Genomic DNA, 23,814 nt, shown 5'->3' on the forward strand with positions numbered 1-23,814 from the left:
ACATACCAGCTGCACATAGAAGGAGTGGAACTCCTTCTAATTTACAAGTACACCTGGCTGTTCTAATAGAGCCTTGATCACCACATGGATGCAGTCAATTACACCCTGGACCTGAGGAAATGCTGCCATACAGGCAAAGCCTATAGTGCACTGAGCTTGACAGGCTGCATCCGTGTCAAACTTTATGTACTGTGATTCTCTCCAAAACAACACATCCGTCACCTGACTGATACAGTTGTAAGCTGTGGATTGTGATATCCTACAGATGCAAAAGCAAGGATGGTATGATGAGCCTTTGTAAAGCACTGGTACGGCCTCAACTGCAGTATTTCATCCAATTCTAGGTACCACACTTTAGGAAGGATGTGAAGGCTTTAGAGAGGGTGCAGGGTTACATGAATGGTTCCAGGGATGAGGGACTTCAGTTACATGGATAGACTGGAGAAGCTCAGTTCAGGTTGTTCTCCTTCGAGAAGGTTGAGAGGAGATTTGATAGAAGTGTACAAAATCATGAGGGGTTAGACAGAGTAGACAGAGAGAAACTGTTCCTATTGGTGGAAGGGTCGAGAACCAGAGGACTCTGATTTAAGGTGATTGGCAAAAGAACCAACAGCAACATGAGGAAAAACCTTTTTAACTCAGCAGGTGGTTTGGATCTGGAATGCAGTGTCGGAGAGTGTGGTGGAGGCAGATACAATCGGGGATTTCAAAAGGAGAGAAAAGATATGCAGGGCTATGGGGAAAGAGCAAGGGTGTGAGACTAGCTGAGTTGCTCTTGCAGAGAGCTGGCACAGACATAATGGGCTGAATGGACTCCTATGCTATAACCATTCTGTGATTGCCATGGAATGAGCTGGATGCAAAATAGTTGACAGCTATGATCACCTTGACTGCCACGGGCAAGGGAAGGCCTCCTGCTCCTACTTACCTGTGGTCTTCCTCTATGAGGCCGTAGAGGTCAGCACTGACCTTATGCAAGAGCCGCAGTCTTTGGAGGCAGTACTGCTCTGACATGTTGAGGAAGCTGACCCTTGGCCTATAGATCCTTTGCAGAGGATAGTGCCTTCTTCTGGGTCCAGCCCTTCGGTTGCCCCCCTCTGCTGCGTGCAGATGTCTGTCTCTGTGTTGCTTTCTGCAGCTGCTGCTCCTCTGGCGGTTGCTGCTCCTGCCTCAATGGTCCACTCTATTTCAGAGTACATGTCCCTGTGTAATGTCACAGGCTTAAAGGTCAATACAGCCTCATTTAGGTGCTCAAGTGTCCTCATTGAAATGGCAATTTTTGCTGAGAACTATCCAATATATTTGCCTCATTGGTCCCTTCAGTGCTGTTAATTGTATATCACTTGTTTTAATTATTTTCAAAAGGAAATTAGATGGGCACTTGAAGGAAATAAACTTGCAGGGCTATGGGGATCGAGTGGGACTGACTGGAATGCTCCGTGGAGAGCCGGCATGGACTTAATGGGCCGAATGGCCTCCTTCTATGCCATTAATGACCCTATGACTCTATATGCAGGTGGAGGCCAATAATTGGGGTTTCACTTGAGCACAAATAAAGAGACACTTATTGAAACTGGTGTGGTTGAGTTAGGAGGTGTATGTTTGTAATATTTCAATCTGTAGATAAATGTAAGACTGAGTAAAGATTGGCTCCAGTACTATCCTTCAACAGCTGGCTTTCCGGAATAGAACAAGGGCTAGACTTTGACGATTGCTTGCAAACTGCTTGCTGCTTTCCCCTTTTATACTGCTGATTTCACATTGGTTTCAGCCCTCAATGATTTCCCTAACTTGCCAAGTTGCCACCACAATGTGTGACCCATACCCCATTGGGAAAGAGCCACTGGAGACATAAAATGGCTCTTTATTAGCATTTTAATTGCCTTAATTGGCTCCATGTTTCACCCATGGGGGTTCCCGACTTCACTGCCAACCTGCCCTGGGAAAGCCGGAGGGACGGGGAAAGATGTCGGGATCCTGGCCTGATAGCATTTTTTGCAATTTTCCCGGCACGGCCACCCCTGCCTCCAACAGCCTGGAAAAATTCCCCCCATGGGGCTGAATTATCTCAGCCCATTGGGGTCAGGCTGGGAGGCGGGAGGGCAGGCAATACAGCGGGGGAAGACATCAGGGGGGAGCCCGATGTCTTCCCGTCACTATGGCTTAATTGCCAGTGGGCACCCCAGTAATGGGCAGCAATTGGGCCACTTAAGGGCCCAATTAAGGGCCACTTCCTTCCCTCGCGGGCATTTTGCTCGTGTCAGGAGGGCCCACTGCAACATGGGGGAACTGTCAGGTAAACACTGGCGACCTCCCAGCTGGTTCCCAAGGGGTCCCTCCTTGATGGCCCCAAAAGAGCCCCACGGTGGCAATGGAAGCCCCTGTGGCAATAGCGTCACAGGTGCACCACGACCCCACCTCCGATCGCCGGGGCCTGCCTGCCTGGTCCTGGCTCCCCACTAAAACCTACCTTCTCATCAAGGGTGCCTTGCTATTGAGGTGCCCTTTCCCTGGTGTTGCATTCTTAGCAATGGCCACCGCTAGCGGTGCTGCTGCTGAGATGCCAGCCCTCTGTTTGGGCCTGCAGTTCTGGGGTTGGTGGGGGTGCGGAGAGGGAGCCTCAATTGGATGGTGGCCTTGCAGCAGTCTATTAATTGGCTGCCGGTGGCAAAATGCCACCACATGGTCCCACCACCTGCCAGAGTGAAGTTGGCTCCTGCTTTCAGCCCAGCCGCAGGACGTCAGCCTCTGCCAAAAGATTCAACCCATGGTTTCTAAAAAGGATTTTAACTTTTCACACTCCCCCGATCAGTTCTCCAAGATAACAGAAGCTCATGACTCCTCCAGTGAGTTTGCTGCAGTCCATCTTACTGTGGATTCCGGAACAACATAATTATTCAAAATCATTACAATATATCGCTATTGCAATGTATCATGCAATCGGGTGACTAACTGTTATTGTTTCTTAAATATAACTTTCCCCTCCTCCTGGGGTTCTGTAACGTGATCATCAATGAGACAATGATTAGCTGACAGGAGGTGCAATTCCAGTCCTATTCTCCCCTCTCTGCACCTTCCACCAGCTTCATCAATTATGGTTTTATTCATCAATTATGAACTGCAATTATGAATCAAGAACTGCTTTTATTCATCAATTTTGGAAGGTCCACCAGTTCTAGACCTAGAAAAGAGCTCATGAAACTCAAAGAATTAACTTCATAGAAGAATCAAAAGTGAAGATGAAAAACTTACAAGATATATGTCTATTTTGCTACTACTAGAGCCACTTGGACAAAGGAAAAATAATGCAAATGCTAGAAATCTGAAATGAAAACAAAATATGCTGGAAATACTCAGCAGGTCAGGCAGCATCAGCAGATTATTGGGATGCCAGTCCTTTAGTCTTTACAGTAAAAAAGTAATTATGACAGGGTGTATTCAGTGAAACATTATAACATCCTCAGTGTTTAAAACATAGACTCTTATTTTCCCAACACCAACAATTTTAATTTGAATCTCTCTGCAAATAATGATCATGCAGGAATTTTAAATATGTCAACAATGCCATACAGCAAGGGACATAAGACATCACAGTGAAAAATACCACAGGCAATACGTAAGGGGGAAATCTGTACACAAACCACAAAACCTAAATATAGAATAACACCAAATCTAGAATTACTACAGTGCATTTGATTCAAACAATTTATGCAAAGGTATGATTATTGTATTTGAGCTTTAATATTGTTACGAGACATTGTAAAGTTGCCAGCATAACTCAAGTCAAGTGACAGTTTCACTCCTGGTTGAAGCCAATCTCAAACTACTTTGATGCGACCCCATATGGAGAATACCTCTAGTATGGTATTAACCAGTTTGACAAGTGGTAGCGGGGAGTCTCCTGAACCTCTTGAACACTTTATTAATTGAAACAAAGCTGATTTGAATATTTAGAAAAATTGCCACAACCATTGTCACTGTCAAAAGATTTAGCATATACCCACCAGGAATGCAGCTCCACATTCTCTCCAGATCTAGGTGTCCGGTTTGTAGCCAGGCACTATAAACAAGTTACGTCCAGCTGTACCGAATTCAGTAGCTACATGATGATTGCACCCCCAAATTGTGAGGCGGTTACTTGCAGGTTGCTGCTTTTGACCGAATTTCTGTCTGCAGAACTCAATTTATGTGATGGCAATTTAAGAATCACAGTTCTGCCTTCTCCCCAGAATTAAAATTGGGGAAAACTGCCCCGACACCAAACATGGTTAGCTGCAAGTGCCCCACGACAAACAGCTATAGCTGCTTCTTCGTCATCAAAGTTCTTCAATTCAACTCCTGAGAAAGTCGAAAAGTCAGCTTCATTATTCAGAAATTCCACTGGGTTTGTAATCTGGACAATTATCAGTCATTGCAACTGGATTATTGCGCAATCTTGTAAAGTTGCGCTGTGAATTTTGGACCCAGCTTTTCAAAACTAATTCCAATGGATCTGGGCCGATACTTTCTATCCGATAGAAAAACTGGAAACTTTGATGCATTTTATCAAGGTTATTTGATTCTATAAATGTGCATATGCACAAACAACTATGATTTTTTTCTATTATTAATGGTTATATGCTAACAAAATAATGGTCAGGTCTATCGTTACTTCCTCATCAATTTGTGAATGGCTAGTTAAAGAATTTGTACTGAGGCCTGTTCATTTTAGTGTTTTAACTTCGGACAAGATGATTCTACGTGAGAACATTCTACTTTATCTGCTAGTAAAGAACAGGGAATCTTTATTTACAAGGCCTACATAAGTCTCCCAAGACCAAATATTTTGTGAAAGTTCTGCAAGCTTTTCTTATTCCTCCAATCTTTCTAAGGCTTCCTTCGTAAAAAATGATGTGGTTCCTAAGGACTGTCTTTTCAGCTTCTCGTAAAAGAATTGGTGATAAATCAGGGAATGCACTTTTTAAGTGTTCCTTGCATCCAGCATTTAGAAATCATTTAAGTTGCCACCTTGTGCCACAGAGGTGCTAATCTAACTTTCAACAATCAGAGCCAGTATAACTCAAGTCAAATTCTAACTTGATTCTTAGTTGAAGCCAATTTCATGCCACTTTTGTGTGACACCATATGGAGAATATGGGACCAGCCTGATAAGCACCATGGGATGGCCTGAAGTGGCAATGACAACAAGGGAGAACAGAACAAATAAGTAAACTACGTGAGAATATATGTCATATCAGGATGATTTTGGCATTTTCCTAATTACCAGTCAGACACATATCACTGACCCAGCTAATCTGTATCTACAAGGGGGCTTTCTTGATTTGTGCTCTATGCAAGCTAAGGCCATAACTGTACACAGTACCCTGTAACTTGAATGCTCCCTCATGCCCTAATGGGTTTCAAGAAGTTGGAACGGGATTCAAAATCAAAAAAATGCCTTTGGAGATACTGATTAACTTTGGCTGTGATACAGGCCTGCCAAACAATTGGTAGTTAAGAAGTCCCAAGTATCATGACTATTAGTTTTATTATTTTTATGACCTATATTTTCAAAAACATTACTTCTGTGTTCCATCCTCCCTTTCACAAAAAGTAATTGAAGGAAAGAATGGCCATATTGTTCCTTTCTTATTCCTTTCACAAAAGCCTGATGGAGATTTTTCAGTATGAGCCAGGCAAAAACTAAAACAAATTATTTTTCTAAACCTATTTTGCAAAGCTTGTAATAGAAAAACAATTTTTTAAAGTATATATCAATGCAATATTGCTTATAGCAAACTTTTTCGCTTTAAACAGTGGCATCGCTGGTGTGATAACATAAAAGAACCTTCCAAGGATATTGGAAACAAACTCTGAAGGGCTATTCTATCATTATCAAAGGAAGACTGCCGAGTGATTTTGTGGTTTAAAAAAAAAACTATTGGCACTTTCCACTGGAATTACTGTCCAGAAATAGGGGGAAAAAAATTCTGTTACAATCACAACTAAAATAGGTCTCTAAACTACTTTATATGGTAGTCTGAATTGAAGCATTACTATTGTTACCATATGCCAAATCATGATATGATCAGCAGCCATAAGCAAGGATACATTGATTGACCTGTGATGTAAAATGTTTTGAAAATTCTTTGCATCCCTCACATGGATGCCTTTATCCTAGGCTGATCTAAACTACCTCAAATTCAAAAGCATGGCTGGAAAAATCTAGTAGTTCTTCTTCCTTTTCTGCCCTCAGGCCTTGCACTTTGCAGTCAACACCAAAATCCAGACAGTCAAGAATTACTTGAATTCACAAATACCCAGTCGCTCCCATGAAAACAACTGGGCTGCAAGTGACTGATCCACCAGTGGAGTAAATCAGGTACAAATAAATGATCCGAAAGCACTTGTAATACAGCAGAATGTATGCTGACCCAACCATGGGGGAATATTGGAAACATTAATTCCTATATTTACCAAGAAATAAAAAGGAAGAGCACAAACCCTGGTAATCTGAATCAAAAAGTGATCATTTTCCATTCGGAGTCAAAGGGTCGTGATTAGCAGTAGGGGTGTGGCTGATCTGTTTCCTCCCTACCCAGGGGCACTCAGACCGATGAACACCCTAACTGAGACCAGCTAACTCAGCACATGGCACCTTCTATTTAAATAAGCTAATGTCACAATAGTGCATTTACTCATCAAACTTCTGAGGGAGTCTGTAACAAAACAGGAAATAAGCTATATTACCAAAGTCTTTATTATTATCACTCACAATGATCTGACATTATCGTTATTCATTATGATGTGATTGCATAAGGAAGATATTTTTAAAATACGCTATAATAAAACATTTTATAATGAAGTATCATTTCCTGGACAGGAGACTCTGAATTATCGATGTGGTCATACACTTTTTTCCCTGCACTAGAAATGGTCATAGAAAGTGTCTTTACTGTAACATTGACCAAACAACACACAACACAGAAAATGCATAATCCTATCATTTCTACTGTCTTCCTCATCGTGTTTTCCTCTTCATAGTTGCTTAGCATCACATCATCCTCCCTAAACATGAGAATGGACATGGGAGCCGTAGAATTGAATTAGACAATTAAACTTGGCTAAATCAGCATTGGTGATAGTGTATCGAGGGCTAGAATTACTCTTCATAACAACCGATGCCTTAAGTGCTGCAGAGATCATTTGAAACGATTCATGCTGTTTAGAATATCTTGATACTGTACTCTTCATGCAACATAATTACTTCAACTGTAAAGACATCAGGCTTACGGTATGCAACTTTCCTTTCTTGGATAGTGTTTCTGAGTATGTAAGGTTGTTTTAGGTGCTACATTTATTTAAAAGTGAATCTCAGCTCATGCACCAATACACTGTACTGCTTTTTACTTGTACAGCTGTCCAACCTTCCTCAGAAACATAATGGCTAAAATTAGAGAAATGTTTTTCTTTTACGTTAGATCCCTAAAACCACAAACAACTTACCTTACTAGTACAACCCACTGAACAGCAGGACAGGTCTCGAACGCACACACTTTTAGATAGAAGTTATGTTTGATTATCAGGATTGCTTTGCTAGGAGCAGTGGCCCAGATTAATTTTGAAAATAGTATTTCCATGATAAATCTTCAGAAAACTGTGGAGTCTGGTACCTTGAAATGATTACAATAATCTTTCTCTTTTGTATTTAATTGTCTCAAAATAATTTTTTTTATTCGTTCGTAGGATGTGGGCATTGGTGGTTAGGCCTGCATTTATTGCCCATCCCTAATTGCTCTCGAGAAGGTGGTGGTGAGCTGCCTTCCTGAACTGCTGCAGTCCATGTGGTGTAGGTACACCCACAGTGCTGTTAGGAAGGGAGTTCCAGGATTTTGACCCAGAGACAGTGAAGGAGCAGCGATATAGTTCCAAGTCAGGATGGGAAGACATTCCATTATTGATATTTTTTTTTAATATATATAATTAAAAGAAGAAACGAGATTATTTTTTTAATGTGGCTTGGAGGGGAACTTGCAGGTTGTGGTGTTCCCATGCGCCTGCTGCCCTTGTCCTTTCTAGGTGGTAGAGGTCGTGGGCTTGGAAGGTGCTGTTGAAGGAGGCTTGGTGAGTTGCTGCAGTGCATCTTGTCGATAGTGCACACTGCTGCCACTGTGCATCGATGGTGAAGGGAGTGAATGTTGAAGGTGGTGGATGGGGTGACAATCAAGCGGGCTGCTTTGTCCTGGATGGTGTCAAGCTTCTTGAGTGTTGTTGGAATTGCACCCATCCAGGCAAGTGGAGAGTATTTCATCACACTCCTGACTTGTGCCTTGTAGATGGTGGACAGGCATTGGGGAGTCAGGAGGTGAGTTACTCACTGCAGAATCCTCAGCCTCTGACCTGCTCTTGTAGCCACAGTATTTATGTGGCTGGTCCACTTCAGTTTCTGGTCATTGGTAACCCCTAGGATGTTGAAAGTAGGGCATTCAGCGATGGCAATGTTGTTGAACATCAAGGGGAGATGGTTAGATTCACTCTTGTTTGAGATAGTCAATGCCTGACACTTGTGTAACGCGAATGTTACTTGCCACTTATCAGCCCAAGCCTGGATGTTGTCCAGGTCTTGATCTTCATCATCTGAGGAGTCGCGAATGATGCTGAACATTGTGCAATCATCAGCGACATCCCCACTTCTGACGTTATAATGGAGGGAAGGTGGTGGTGTTGCCATAAGTCCTGGTGCTGGAATCAGGGGTGCTATCCTTAGCTTATATATAGGGCATAATTATTTAATACAACATTTTCATACCCAGATAAGATATGCACTTTTATTGTTTTATTCTCCCACCCATTTTCCCTCCTCCTCAACAATGAATTGGGGACCTGTTGCTTCTAAACTGAGACTAATTAGCTTGCATAATAACTCTTAATTTCAATCTACATTCATTTATGTTCTGATTTCAGCACTGTTTCATTTCAAATCGAAAGGAGCAGGAAGATCCTGGGCTTTATAAATAGAGGCATAGAGTACAAACGCAAGGAAGCCATGCTAACCTTTATAAATCACTTGTCATGCTAGGCCCCCACCTGCCTAGAATGAGGCACATTAATTTTGTCATGAACATTGATTTTAAACTGATACTGAAGTGAAGAAAGGACTCTAAACCGATCAACCATGGCTGGAAAGATATTTGCATATTAAGAGACAGTGTTTGAAAGGACAAAGCAGCCATTCCCTGACACATTCAAGCCACAGTGGACTTTTGATCACCAGACTTTGAAGGTGGCAGAGCTTGCATTCCAGGTTGACTGCTAAGATGGCTGAATACACAAACGGACATGGTCAAACCAGCTAGTCATATGACTAATCTGCTGGGCAAAGTGAGTTTTTTGAATTTGTACAGTTTGGGCAAAACGTCTGTTTGCTCCTGGACTGAGAAGATCGCTCCTGTCTGCTCCCATCTCTTTCTCACAAGCCTCTGAATCCACTGAAGCCACATGAACCCCAAGAGAGAAAAGTCTCCTACAGCGAACAAGGTTTAAGAAGAATACTGGGCCCCAACGAAAAGCAAGATCTACTTACAATCAAGGACTCTACAGTGAGCTCAAAGAACCTTAACAACAACTCTTCAGATATTGCCTCAAACCTTTCTACTTTATTTTTCTTCTGCTCTTTTCTGTCTCTATTTGCATGTGTGTATCGTGTTTGCATGCTAGTGTGGGGCGTGGTGTGTATCCGTAGGCGTTAACCGAATTAGAGTTTAAGTTTAATAAATTTCAACTTTTCTTCTTTAAACCTAAGAAAGCCTATTTGTGCTGGCTTCTTTGCCTTATAATTGGAAAGCGGTGGACAAGGATTCACCAAGGGGGAGCTAAAAACATGATGTGTTTAAAATTAAACCCTGTTACAGTAAGACCAGATGAAGGCTGAAAGGGAACCCTAGACCTCTTTCTCACCGGGTCGTAACACACTGGTTAGGCCTTAGCTACAGAATGTGCCCAATTCTGGGCCCCACACATTAAGAAGGATGGAAATGCCTTGGAGAGGGTGCAGAGGAGATTTACTGGATGAGGGACTTCAGATATGTGGCGAGACTGGAGAAGCTAGGATTGTTACAACAGAGAAGGATAAGAGGAGATTAAATAGAGGTGTTTAAAATTAGGAGAGGGTTTTGATAGAGTTGAATGGGAGAACCTGTTTACAGCAGGAGGGTCAGTAATTGGAGAACACAGATCTAAGATAACTGGCAAAAGAAACAGGGGGTGGGAAGACGTGGATACTTTTTTTAAACAGTGAGTTGTTATGATCTGGAATGTGCTGATTGAAAGGGTGGTAGAAGCAGATTCAATAATAACTTTCAAAAGGAAATCGGATATGTACTTGAAAAAGAAACATTTTCAGGGCTATGGGAAAGGGCAAGGGAGTAGAAATAATTGGATAGCTCTTACAAAGAGCTGGCACAAGGACAATGGCCTGAATGGCCTCTTTCTGTGCTGTATGATTCGATGAAAGTAGGAAAACTATTTAGTTCATAAACCCAATGTTTAATTGCAAATTTACAATAACATGTAAGCTTGCTTTTGGCTCAACAACAATGTGTTGTTGCGGCTTTATATAACATCTTTAACATTAAAAAAAAGTCGAAAGGTGGTTCACCAGAAGTGTGAAGAAAAAGAAAAATGAAGGAGATACCGGGAGGGGTTGGTGAAAAGCTTGGTTGAAGAGGTAGGTTTTAAGGAGTCTTAAAAAGAGAGGGAGGTAGCAAGGGAATCCCAGAATGTGAGACTAGGCAGCCAAAGATACAGGTGGGGTTAAGGCTGGAGAATGTGATGGAGTTGGGGTGAAAGATAAGATGATGGAGAGATTTAAAAGTTGACAAAATGTTGGCTGGAATTTAACACCGCTCCGACAAGCAGGATGGTGGCAGGGGGGTGGCATAAAATGGAGCTGGAGGCACCGGAACACCTTCCCAACCCACACTCGCCTCTGCTGCCACTTTATGCCGGGTGGTGGCAAAAATTCGGCTCGCCCGCCCCAGGCCAATCACCTAAGTGCCTTCGCCCACCTCCATGCGGATTTTACCCGTGGCAAGCAGGTGTCCTGGACCCGGGAGAAGCCGCCTAACGAAAGCAGGTGGCTTCCGAGTGTCCCAAGGTGGCCCTCATGTTTGGGCACCCTGTGCCCGATGGAGGGCTACCCCGGCTACCCCAACCACCGCCAAGACCCAACATGCCCCTTTCCCCCAATCGACCACCCTTGCCTCACCGGAGCCTGACCGATTACCCCCAGTGAGGCAACCAAAACCTACCTTCCCTCCCAGCTCCCAAGCATCTTGTCTTCATGCTAGGCTGCAGTCCCAGCAGTGGCCACCATTCCCAGTGGCACTGCTGGGACTAACCGGCAGCTCTATTAGGCGGGACTTCCTACCTCAGTCCCGCCTCACACCAATTGAAGCCCGGGGACCCGCAAAATACGGATCGGAGCCCCATGTGAGGCAGAAGCGGGTTCGCCACCAATTTTTCAGTCGGTGGCTGGCTCCTGTCCACCTACCGTAAAATTCTGGCCGTTGAATTTGAGCAGGATTGTGAATGAGCTGGTGTTTATGGAGGGTAGAAAATAGGAGCCCTGCCAGAAGAAGGTTGAAATAATCAATTCTAGAGGTGACAAAGACATGTCTGAGAGCTTGGGTGGCAGATGGGTTGAGGCTGGGGTGGAGGGTGGACATGACCAATGTTACAGAGATGGAAGTAGGTGATCTTTGTGATCAAAGGATATGGGATCAGAAACTCAACTCAGGGTTAAACAGGATGCTCAGATTGCAGCCAGTCTGGTTCAGCCTGAAATACTGGCCGGGAAAGGGGATGGAGTCAGAAGCAAAGGAATAGAGCTTGTGTTGACAGCCAAAGATGATGGCTTTGATTTTCCCAATGTTTAGCTGGAAGAAGCAAAAAAGACCAAGACTATCTGTGATACAGTCTGACAGCACAGAGACAGTGGAAGGGTCAGGATGATGTCATTGGGCATGAGGAATCTAACTCCATGTGTGTGGATGATGGCACAAAGGATCAGCATGCAGATGTGGAAGGTGAGAAGACCAAAGATGAATCGTGGGAGGTAACTGTGCAGGGATGGGTAGAGAAGCCACTGCTAGAGATGCTGCAGCTACAATTGAATAAGTAAAAGTGGAACGCAGTGAGGGCAGTTCCATGGAAGTGGACAATGGAGGAGAGATGGAGGATGATGCTGCAGTCAACTGTGTTGAAGGTTGCAGAGATAACAAGGAGGGATAATGTACTACAGTCAAGTCACAAATAATGTAGCTCATGATTTTGCTTCTGGCCATCATGGTGCTATATGAGAAGTGGAAGCAAAAGTGGAGACAGGGTTAAGATATACCTCTACCCAAATGAGTTTGACACTAATAGTCACAATTTTTTTGTTAATGCAGGTTATATGTTAGTAACACAAACTAGTAAGCATGTTATCTATTTAGGCAGCAAGTTATTAATTATCATAAAATTAATGCAAATTAATTGAAATTGAATTTTTGTTTTAGTCCAGTAGTTTAGAAAAGTAATATTTCTTTGAATAATAAGCGACAAAAGCCACAGTCAGGCCAGGTCCTTTAATGCTTATTTATTTTTCATCAGTTCACCTCATATTAGGCTTGGATCAAGATACAACAAAATGCGACTGATGTTCCCAATGCCATTTACTTTAACAAAGACGTTAACCAAGTTTTAAAAAAAAATGATTTTGAAACTGTAAAATGGTTCCTTTAAAAATAAAGTATCTCCGTTCAGTCAATGGTTAAAAATTCACTCGTTTTTTGAAAAACAACGTACAAAATCTAATGTTTATAACACACCAAGGCTCAAAGTGACACTAATCAACAGGGGAAAAAATAATGACGCTTGGGGAAATTGAACAAGACCTGCCCAATTCTTTATTTCTAGCTTAGTACACACAATGAAATGCTATGCAAAAAGCTGCAGGAATCAGATACCAATCTTCTCTATCCACAGGCTTGAATAATTAAACAGCGGTAGGCTCCTGAATATTGTTGTCTAGATCCTTTGATGGGAACACCCTAAACATTCTACAAATCAAAGTAAAATGCTGACTTCATACATATATATAAAGTACATAATCACCATAGGGGAGGTCACAATTAGGGCACCTCTTTTATTAAAGATCAGACATAAAATTTCAACTAAACCAACTTTGCTCCTTGTGTAAAAATATCTAATTAGTTTTTACAGTCGTGAATATACAGCCTTTGCTCTGTTATACACCAGCTACTGTAATCATGTAATTAGGCTTCAACTCACAAATCATTTCTGTGTTTCTTTCATTTAAACTTAATGGCACATAATTCGCTCTCAAATTAGGCTCACCGTTATTTATGCGCAATAGTAACAGCAACTTTTGCTGAGGGTAAACATGCAGTTTAAGTCAAAATTCTAGCAGTTGTGGTCCAAGTTTCATCGCTTCACCATTAATTTCACAAAAATATCTCACTGTCTACCTCACCATTGAAATGTATTGAACAGCATGAGTGACAGATTTCAGTTCAAGTATCCTTTTTTATTAATTCACGGGATCTGGACATCGCTATCAAGGCCAGCATTTATTACCCACCCCAAAGAAGGAGGTGGTGAACTGCTTTCTTGCACCACTGTAATCTGTGTGGTGAGGGTGCTCCCACAGTGCTATTTGGTAGGGTGTTACCGGATTTTAACCCAGCAATGATGAAGGAACAACAATTTATTTCCAAGTCAGGATGGTGTGTGACTTGGAGGCTACCTTGGAGGTGGTGGTCCATATGTCTTCGGCCCTTATCCTTCTAGGTGCTAGATGTCACAGGTTTGGGAGATGTTGTGGAAGAAATGACATGAAAAATTTTAATGACTGTCAGTCAAGCTCTCTGACACTGAAAATTAACTATTACAAGTGTGGAGTCTCATTCCTTCAGGTCTTAATTGTTGGAGATTTTAAAAATGTCCCATTAAATTGCATTTTTGTACTCTCCTTTTTGCCTCTTATTTTTGTCTCTTAATCCTATCTTTTATTCCCTCTATTTATTTCTTCACTGTACCTCATTTCACATTGAATTCACCCACTCTAATTTATACTTGCTTCTCAATCCTTGCGCTGTTAATTTCACAATCCTTAATCTGATTGGTTCACACAAGTCCCAGGTTGCCCTGTTTCCCTCGCTGCAATGTTATCAGCTCGTACTTTCAGCAACTTGCCATACAAAAAATTTAAAAACTTAAATGGGTAAGGACAATGCTAACTAACTGCAGACACTGTTAGATTCACATCTACAGCAAACTATGGCCCATAATATCTTTGCAGAGGTATACAGAGAAATGTTAGTTCAAATATTTTGGCCATTGTGTGAACTATGGTACAGTTAGAGGTAAATCTGGCCGTTCCATGTTGATTTTCCTGCTGTCAGTCTCCTATTTTATTCTTTTTACTCTGAAGTTAGTTAACAAACAGAATGCTACTGAAACCAGACTTACCTCAAGTCTCCAATGTCATTCCCTCTCTGCCAAGACCTACATGTCCCTCCATTTTATCATGTGGTCATCTCTCCTCCCTCATTCTTCCTACCCCCATCCCACATGTGCATCCTTGCAGCATTAAAAGTAAAGTTCATTGCTCTGTCAGCTACGCTAACATTGTTTCCTGGACTTCAAAACTGAGAAATCCTCCTTATCTCCCTCAGTCATCCCTTTTTCCTACTATCTACATGCTATTAAAACACAATTTGCCACCTAACCATAACTTCTTAACTTACCCTATTTAACAATAGCTGCTTTTCAATTCCATTATTATCCATTTTTTAGACTGGTCAGACTATTACTTATATTACTATCATTGACAAGGGTCCAAATCAAGCTTAAACTTTCTGGCTCAATTCATAATCTTTACTGTTAATGTTAGCTTCAACCTGTGCGTTCCACTAGTGGAAGTGTGGCTAGAGTTTATTGGTAACAATTGCCACAGGAATGTAACAACTTGGGACCATAAACAAGTGAACTGGAAAGTTGATTTCAATTTGGCAATGCTGAAAAATGCCACTATTGATTAATTGGCAAGTATTTGCAAGATGCAAGTCCAAATGGCAGCAGTTGTTACCTATGTGCCACAGTACAGGGAAAAAACACTCTATAAGCATTCTAGCCTTTCATTTAATTCATTTTGTTCTTAAAATGAATTTTTTTCCTGATTCCTGCTGCTTCTAATGCAAGTATGAACTTCTTCATGTATGAACGCAAAAGGTGAGACCACTGAGCTATTTCGTTATTAAGACATCCCAGCTAAACGCAATCCTGTTGTTACCCAAGGTCCATCCAAGTGCATTTTTGTAAGGAATCACAAGAACCCTGGCTGGTTTACCCATCTTCTTCCCTGCTGTGCATTTCTTGCATGCTCTAGGTTTGTTTCAGATGCCCAACATTTGTGGTGTTTCCTTTTATCTGTACAATTACATTTCCTGTCTGTCACAGCATATTTATTGTGTCACACTTTGGGCATCACTCTGTTTTCTAGCAAAAAAAATCAATAATTCCTGAATAGGCCTAAATAGCACAGGCAAAGAGACTATTCCTTTCAGAAGAGTTTAAACAGTACTCTCCACAGGGATATGAGATATTCAGAACACAAGAGGCTCACAGCTGCCAACACTCCCATTATCATATAATTTATCCCACGTTCATGTGTTTAAAGCACCAACAAAATTGCATTTCCAGCTGCCTTATAATAATAACAGAAGTCCAACTTAGCATGCTCCCAGATCTCTTCCTCTTCTTGCCCCTCCCCAAACAGAGAATGTCCTGGGAATGCTTTTGTTATTCTTGGCAATGACAAATATTTGATAACTGAACCTCATATTAGACAACTTCTTCTGAATGAGCAAGGCAGCTGGGTATACTGCATAAGATAAAATTTACTGCAAGTTAAAGACATAAAAATTAAGTCTACTTTTACATTTTATGAAGTCAATAGACGTAATAAATACAAGAGAAAATATCAGATCCTATTGCTTATGGGGTAAAGATTGCTCTGGTCACTTTATAGCCACATCAGGACTATTACTACCACTACTACTAAATCCCATTCCATCAACTCAGTAGTGATGATGGGGAAAAATGACTCCATTGTTGTTGGTTCTGACTAGCCTGGCCACCTCAGTCACCTGTATCATTTACTGTGACTTGCCCTCCTATCGCTATTTCTAGCAAAATTGGAAATGTGCTCAAAAATGTGTTCTATGATTTCACTAGAAATACCAACCAAAGGAAATCCACACTCTATATAGGTTTTGCATAAAACTCCCACAGTACAAACACTTTAACTTACCTAAAATTCTGACACCTATAACCTGTCCCACACTTGTAGTACATCTGTTCAGAAGTAATTGGCCTCCAACTTGATCCTGGTCTCTAAATCCCTCCATGGCCACACCCATCCCTTGCCCTGTGGATCTCCTCCAGCCCTATTTGCCAGGGCTTGCCCTCTGTTCTTCGAGCATTGTCTTCCTTTCCATCTATTCTCCCTCTTGCTGTTCCTCTGTCAGGGTCATGACATTTAGCTACCATACTCCTGAGTTATCTCCATAAACATAGTTACTTCTTTCTGCTTTTTCAAGAGCCCCTATGAAATCAACCTCTTCAACTTTGGCTTTGATCACCTTCCCCTAATTCTTCTCTGGCCTCTGCTCAGTGCCTTTTTTTCTACTATGCAAATCACCATGGGTCATTTTACTAAATTAATGGTCCTATAATTTATCAACATAACAAACTGCAAGCAACCTTTTCTTTTGAATTGTGAAAAAAGACTTCTCAAATGAGTATTGAAATGTCTAGTTGCGCCTGAACACTAAAATGGCTCTATTTGATTCATGAGGAAAGTTGGCTTTACAGAACCTCATAGCATCAAACACATAATTGTATGTTAATGTTGGAAATCAGTCATCTGAATTGGTGAAATATAATCACATTCTGCTTCTACACTATATGCAATTTACCCTGCATTTCCAATGTTTATTTCTCAGTCCTTTCCCCTGTATAACCATAAGGATGAAAACAATAGAAACAATTATGATATTTTGCTAAATGTAGTAAATAAATATTGCTGAGGCTATTAACCCCCAAGTGTCACTCTGCTTTACGATCAACACAATGAAGGTTGTTACTATAGTGTTGGTCACATCTCCATAGAAGATATGCCTATTTGATGTATGTCCATGCTTTAAAATAGCTACGTTAGTTTGGTGAACTAATAGTGGGATCCTAGCAGATGTCTTATAGAACAAAAACGAGAAAGCACTTTTGTACAACACTTTGTCATCTGCTCAGGATGTCTGAAAGTGCTTCACAACCAATGAGTTGCATCTGCAATCACCATTATCTTTTATTTTCCTTCTTTCTCACCCTCACCATAACTGCAGATGATCAGGCTCCTTGTTTTCTTTGCTGTTTATGTTCAGATCACATTTTCTATAAAATACTGGGAATTTCTGTAAATATGGGAAGATGAAATCTCAATATTACAGGGTAAATTCATTAGTGCCAATAGAGAATCTCGTTCAAAGTCAGCATAGGTTGGAGCTGCAGCTACATCACCAGAACGGGAGTTCTTGACTCCTGCTTCCTTTGAATGCAGTTTCCAGCTAGGGGTGCAAGTTCAGTGCTTAATTCACTTAATTCACGAAATAACACGCAGCAACGTGTTACTAAAACATATTTCTTATTTATATGACGTGTATAGGTATGTCATTTATGAGTTTTACATGAGCAAATGTCCCGAAATATGTGGTTAAGTCCTTCAGGGAAGGGAACCTGCCACGCAACCCAGTCTGACTAATATACGCTACATGGCTGACTCTTCACACCCTCTGGAGTGCCAAAGAAGCCACTCTGTTGTATCGGAAAACTTGGGATGTGCAATAAAAGCAGCCTTGACACTACCACCTATATCCCAAGAACCATTTTTTTGAAAAAAATAACTGTAATATGCTTTGAATTCTGCTTCCCATAATACAGCTTTATAGAATGTGTTTATTCAGGTGAAACATTCGTCAGTTTGAACACAACGATGTATTCTTAGACAGAAGTTAGAAACATAGATCTAGACTACAGTATGTTAGACACATTATTCTATGCAATCTGTGCTATGATAAAATGTGTGTAATATCTCCACAGTAATACATGTAAAAGAATGACAACGTAAAAATAACTTCAGCCTACATTGTTACTCTCTTTTCCAATGCTGCTCTGCATTCTAATATCTTCTGTTGTTATTTTAGTTTCCAACACTGTTTTATTTCTAAACACACATGTACGTATAACACCACCCGTTTTGTGTCAGTTATATAGGTTCCGGATCTTTTTCTGAAGCTCTGACAGTGCGTCTTCCGTCACATATTTGCTGAGTTAGGAGTTGTGAAGTAGTTTGAAATCTCATCCACCAGTAAACATGTTTTCATATCTTTAAAAAAATCTAATGAGTCTGTTTAGGAATCGCACGCACCGTACCTTTATTTTCAGTTGCAGTTTGAGCTATCGGAGCTACCACGTTCGACCATTATTTGAACAAGGGGACTGAGAAAGAATCGATCGAGCTGACTGGAAACGCTGAAATCAAACGAGTCCGTACTGCAGAACTGCAGAACCGTACTGCGCGGTTCTGGACCGCACTCCAGAGGTTACTCATACCGATGAGCTAGCTGTCCCTGACTTCATGTATTAATTAGTTACCTATTGCAAACATGTCTTTTTTTAACAACCGTGCATGTGCATATTTGATAGCAGATTAAGTAGGTGGCATATACTAACGTTGTCTATTAATATGCAGGTGCCCCAACCCGAACCTTTACATGGGGACCCCGCAAAGCAGTCGCCACCCCTCTGTATTTGCTCCCCTCCTCAGACGCCACTCCAATCGTCCAACAGTTGATTAAACAGAAGACCGGGGGTGGGGGGGGGGGGGGGGGAGAGAATTGGAAGGTCTTCAAAAGTGAAATATTCGAAACTGGGTTTAAAACCCATTTTGAGTGTTGCAATATGTCCATTAGTAAATCACATCTATTCCAGTAGCTATATGATTAAGCACTGTTACAAAATGAGCAAACTGGCTCCTGAATCCACCAGGAGAGATTTGTAAATTAAACTATTTCCCCCTGGCTGCATCGATTTTTAACATGGAAATTAGTTACTTTTATTTCATGCCATTTGTACGAAAAAGCCCCAGAGTGTGACTAAGGTTCTTACATTTCACTTGCTGCAAGCTCGTTTCGCTCTCAATTCATAAATACAAAAACTAGTTTATTTCTGCAGTGCAACTGCTTTGGAAGTTTAGCAACGATCTGAAGAGAAAATAAAACTAAACTGGGTTCAAATTTCTCAGGAAATGCTTCTCAGTTTAAGACTGACATAGTGGCCCTTTTATCGTTGGCTTTTGAAACAATTTATCGTGCAGTCCTCCACTGTTCTAACTACAATTCTTCTATCACTCATGTCAGCATGCGTGTTGTAACTTGCGCTGAACAAGTAGTCTTTAGAAGCAACTGCAGAGTTTGGTCCGTTTGGCATAAAACAGAATACAACACTAACCATCTGCTGCCGAGGCGACTGAAAGCATTAACGGTTGTCATATAAAAGGATAACGTGCTAAAAAAAAAAATCAGAGCCCTTTCTTAGTGTGAGAACATTTCTAAATTAGCTCAATCAGTGATTTTCTCGATTTAAGCCAACGGATTTCTTTTAAACTAGTAATAACCAGCAGCTTGGAATAAAGGCCGTCAGAACGAATCGAAAGCATGTTTTCCTCAAGCATCTGAAATAGATTTTACAAAGAGATTGTTCCAGGTCTGTGAAGACGCGACAGCAAACCGAATTTCCTGAGGGATGGGCAGATGAGACAGCCATTCTGAAGAAATCTTTTAGTTCACACGCAAAATGTAACAGTTACTGTAAAATAAATGAAGACCCGTTGCTAAACAAATGTATCCTTGCAAATCTGGGAATAACCTAGCAAACATCAGCATCAGTGCAGCTGTAACAGAAATATGTGGACAGACAGGGTTGTGCGCCTTTTGGTTAGTATATAGATGTATATAGAACTGAATGACACTACTGCCCAATATCACAGTCCTCCTGAGTACTATGCTTGTTTGGTGGCGATATCATTTCAGTTCACGAGTTTGCCAGATAACGTAACATTTTGAATGTTCCAATTTCTGCTTTCTTTAAACATACCGCTTGGTATGTTCTGATCGAAAGTGGTCTGGGACAAGCCTTCTGTCAATCTTAAAGCAAAACTTTCTCTAAACAGAGATTCTCATTCCTGGCCCCAGCTCAAAGCCAAGATAGTAATTCTGGAGGGGGGAAAAATCCGAAAACAAGATTATCGTATCTGACAGTCACTTAAAAACAGAAGGGCCGTTCTGCTTACCTCAAATTAAGTTCTAAATCATTTCTGATTCTAACCTTGAGTTAGGGCAGTCCCTGCTGTTCACCCAAACCCTAATGACAACATTGCTGTTGAAATCGCAGTGGTATCAGGAGCAGTTTGCCACTTGCTGGCAATGCCAGCCTTTTTCTATCTCCGGGACGCCAAATCGCTCTGCAAAATGATCCCAAAAACACAATTCCCAACAGAATCTCTCACTGTAATAGCTACACACAACCAACATTTTTTAATGTATAAGACACAGGAATCGGTTAGGTGTCACCACTCAGAATGAAATGACATCCTTATGGTTCTCTCCCCCTCCCCGGAAACAAAAGCTTATAACGTTAGATATTTAAATCTTTAGCTTTTGGGTGCCTTTATTTGTGTGCTTAGCTAATGTTGAACTTTCACCAAAAGTGAACTCCACAAAATACAGAGCTATCTGATGCTCATGTCCTTCAGGTCGGTTGTCAGTTCAGGCTCAGTTGACCTCTAGCCACTTCGAGACGAAGGCTACAGCCATTTGCAATCTGACTAGTTTTCAATGAGCATATTTTTCTTGCAAATAACACACCGTTATAGTATTAGTCCTGCTTTCTAAATCCGCAAGTCTCGCCAAAATGCAGAGAAAACGAGAAAGGGAGGAGGGGAAAGAGAGACCAACGTCAACATTTATTCTAGAAAGTGGCAGATGTCCGAAAGCCCCAGTGTTATCAACTTGCAGCAAATCTCCAAACAACTCTCGAGGTTGCTGTTTAGTGAAAGTTTTCTCCATCAGAGAGAAGACGTGCCCGACGCAATTGCCACCTTCTAACCCGCGGGTCAGGCCTCGCCAGTCTGTTGAGAACACACCGAGCGTTAAAGTTACCCTAAACAGCACAGGCAAGGCAAACACGTGAAGGAGAAATCAATAAATTCATTAATTAAACAGCGTTGCCGTTTTGCTTGGTGTGGCTGGGGTTTGAGCGGATTTGTTTTTGGTTTTTTGCCCTTGGCGACGGTTTGAGGGACAAATTACCAACACTGCTGGCGCTGCGCAGCGAGTCACAGTGCCACAAGCAGGTAACAGCTGACCGTCAGCGAGAGACAGGCAGCTGACAGCGAAGTACTGACCTCAAAAATCCACCGACTAAATCAAAACAATCGCAAGAAGAATGATGATTATTATATTCTATTCGTGTCTCCTGTGTGTATGTATGTGGTTAGACATCGAGTTAAAATTAAAAAAACTTTTTAACTAAAAAAACCCAGAAACCCCGCGTTATACCGTATCAGAAATGAATTATTACTAACTTTATCAAAAGAAATACAATCTCATTTCTTACCTCTTTTCCTTCTCTGCTGTCATGGTTTGGACGATTCACGTGTATAGAAAAAAACTGAGCGAGAATTGCTGCTGATAATTTGAAGCTGAAATCTACAATGCAATATAGATGGTCAAATTTATAGTTTGTTGTCCTTGACTTTTTTCACTTTCCCCTTTCTCAAACACGCAGAGCCGGACTTTTTTTGTTGTTTCTTTTTGTCTCTCTCTTTGCTTGTCAGTCTCTTATCTTTTGATGTTGTTTTAGAAAATGTCTAGTTGAATCAAATGGTTGACATCATGAAGAAACCCGGAAACGGGAGGTGACCCATACAGTCTCAGAACACTGCTGAGGATTGTACAGCCACGCCGAGGCGAAGACCAATTATAAAGAGTACAGGCTGCAGAAAAAGTTTCGCTCTTAACTTGCACTCGGGCGGGAGGTTCAAGCTTCTGCTGAGGCGGGGTTTTCTCTCTCTCTCTTGTCCTTGGGCCAGATCACAGGTCGTAAATTAATCTTACACATGTGATAGGCTGAGGAGTGCGCGGCCCCGCCCCCCCGAACTGGGTCAACTGGGTTTTTTTTCTCCTCTCTGCTTCAGCCTTTGGCCGCTGCCAATGGGAGGACCAGCCAGAAGCACCAGTCCTGGTTACATAACAACTTTTTAAAAAAAGTTCTTGTCTGATAAGACCCTCTGTTCTTTGCGATGGTTGCTGAAGAAATACTAGTGACGAAAATGCCCAGCTACACATATATGGAGGGAAAAAACCCGTCAAAACAACAGGTCTTTGCATATATTCCAGTTGCTGCGAGCAAAGGGAGTCTTCAACGAGTGCAGCTCTTTCTTAATTTGATAAGATGTTTAAAGACACTAATAAACAGAACTCCAAAAATGTTGTCAGTAGGGAACGGTTAAAAATTCAATAGCACAAAACTAAGTGCTTAAATATCATAAAATCATAGAATGGTGACAGCACAGAAGGAGGCCATTCGGTTCGTCGTGTCTGTGCCAGCTCACTGCAAGAGTAACTCAGCTAGTCCCAGTCCCCACCCATTTCCCCATAGCCCTGTTTATTCAATTACCTTTCGAAAGCCCCAATTGAATCTGCCTCCATCACACTTTCAGGTAACGCATTCCAGATCCTTACCACTCACTGCATAAAATAGTTTTTCCTCATGTCGCTGTTGGTTCCTTTGTCATTCAACTTAAACTGGTGCCCTTTGGTGCTCACCCCTTCCACCAATCTACTTGTTCTCGACCCCTCATGATTTTCAACACCTCTATCAAATCTCATCTCAACCTTCTCTAAGAAGAGTAGCCCCAGCTTTTCCAATCTATCCACATAACTGATGTCCCTTATCCCTGGAACCATTCTCGTAAATATATGAGTTAATGATGATATTGGGTAAACACAAATGTTCCGCAGCTTTGAAAATAAAAGATTTAAGAGAAATAGCCCAAATTGTGGGACTTCAGACACTTTAGCACTTGTTTCTACTTTGTAGTATTAGTTTCAGCATGGTTCTACTTCATTTATTCTACCTGCTACTGGTTGGTATTTCCTACCCGAGAGAGAGCTTGTGGTTAAAAGTATGAACAAAGGTTTGCTCTGCGTTACTAAATTTGAAGTGTTTTGAGAATGTAGGCCATGCTGGAGTTATTCTCCACATTGATGTCGAAAACAATGCAATCTAAGGACTTGACTCCAGGGGTCCACTGAAGTGCATCAAAATGCAGGGTATTAAAGAGAAAGGTTAAAGATATATAAATGATCCCTGAAAGTGTGTAAATATTTGAAAGTGGATCAGTATTCTGTCAGCTGAGCGACCGGACATAATATTAAAGTTCCCGTAGAAATGTACTGTTAAACAGTTATGAGCTGGGAAATGCCTTCACATATCATGCATATTGTAAAATTGCAAATAATTATTTAGAGGATCTTAATGCCTCCTCGCACAAAGTTAAGGCTGCAGTTATACTGCCACTTTTGGATGACTGAAACAGTTTTCTGCTTTACAGCAATGGGAAGGGGGCAATTTAACTCTGGACTCAGTTCAATT

The 23,814-nt window shown here is 41.4% G+C and overlaps 1 protein-coding gene across 2 annotated transcripts in view; it reads right to left on the reverse strand.

The window, feature by feature from the left end:
• epas1b (endothelial PAS domain protein 1b) overlaps window positions 1-22,211 on the reverse strand; it is a 154,070-nt gene extending 131,859 nt beyond the window's left edge. The window contains exon 1 of one of the 2 annotated variants that reach the window (XM_068045188.1): window positions 21,775-22,211. In XM_068045188.1, coding sequence (XP_067901289.1) covers window positions 21,775-21,797 — 23 coding nt within the window. In that variant the 5' untranslated portion in view covers window positions 21,798-22,211. Of the gene's footprint in view, window positions 1-18,531; window positions 18,677-21,774 lie in introns of those variants that run through there. The other variant, XM_068045189.1, reaches the window with a different exon arrangement.
• Window positions 22,212-23,814: the final 1,603 nt, after the last annotated feature.

The sequence above is a fragment of the Heterodontus francisci genome, chromosome 13 (genome assembly GCF_036365525.1).
Source record: "Heterodontus francisci isolate sHetFra1 chromosome 13, sHetFra1.hap1, whole genome shotgun sequence".
NCBI lineage: Eukaryota > Metazoa > Chordata > Chondrichthyes > Heterodontiformes > Heterodontidae > Heterodontus > Heterodontus francisci.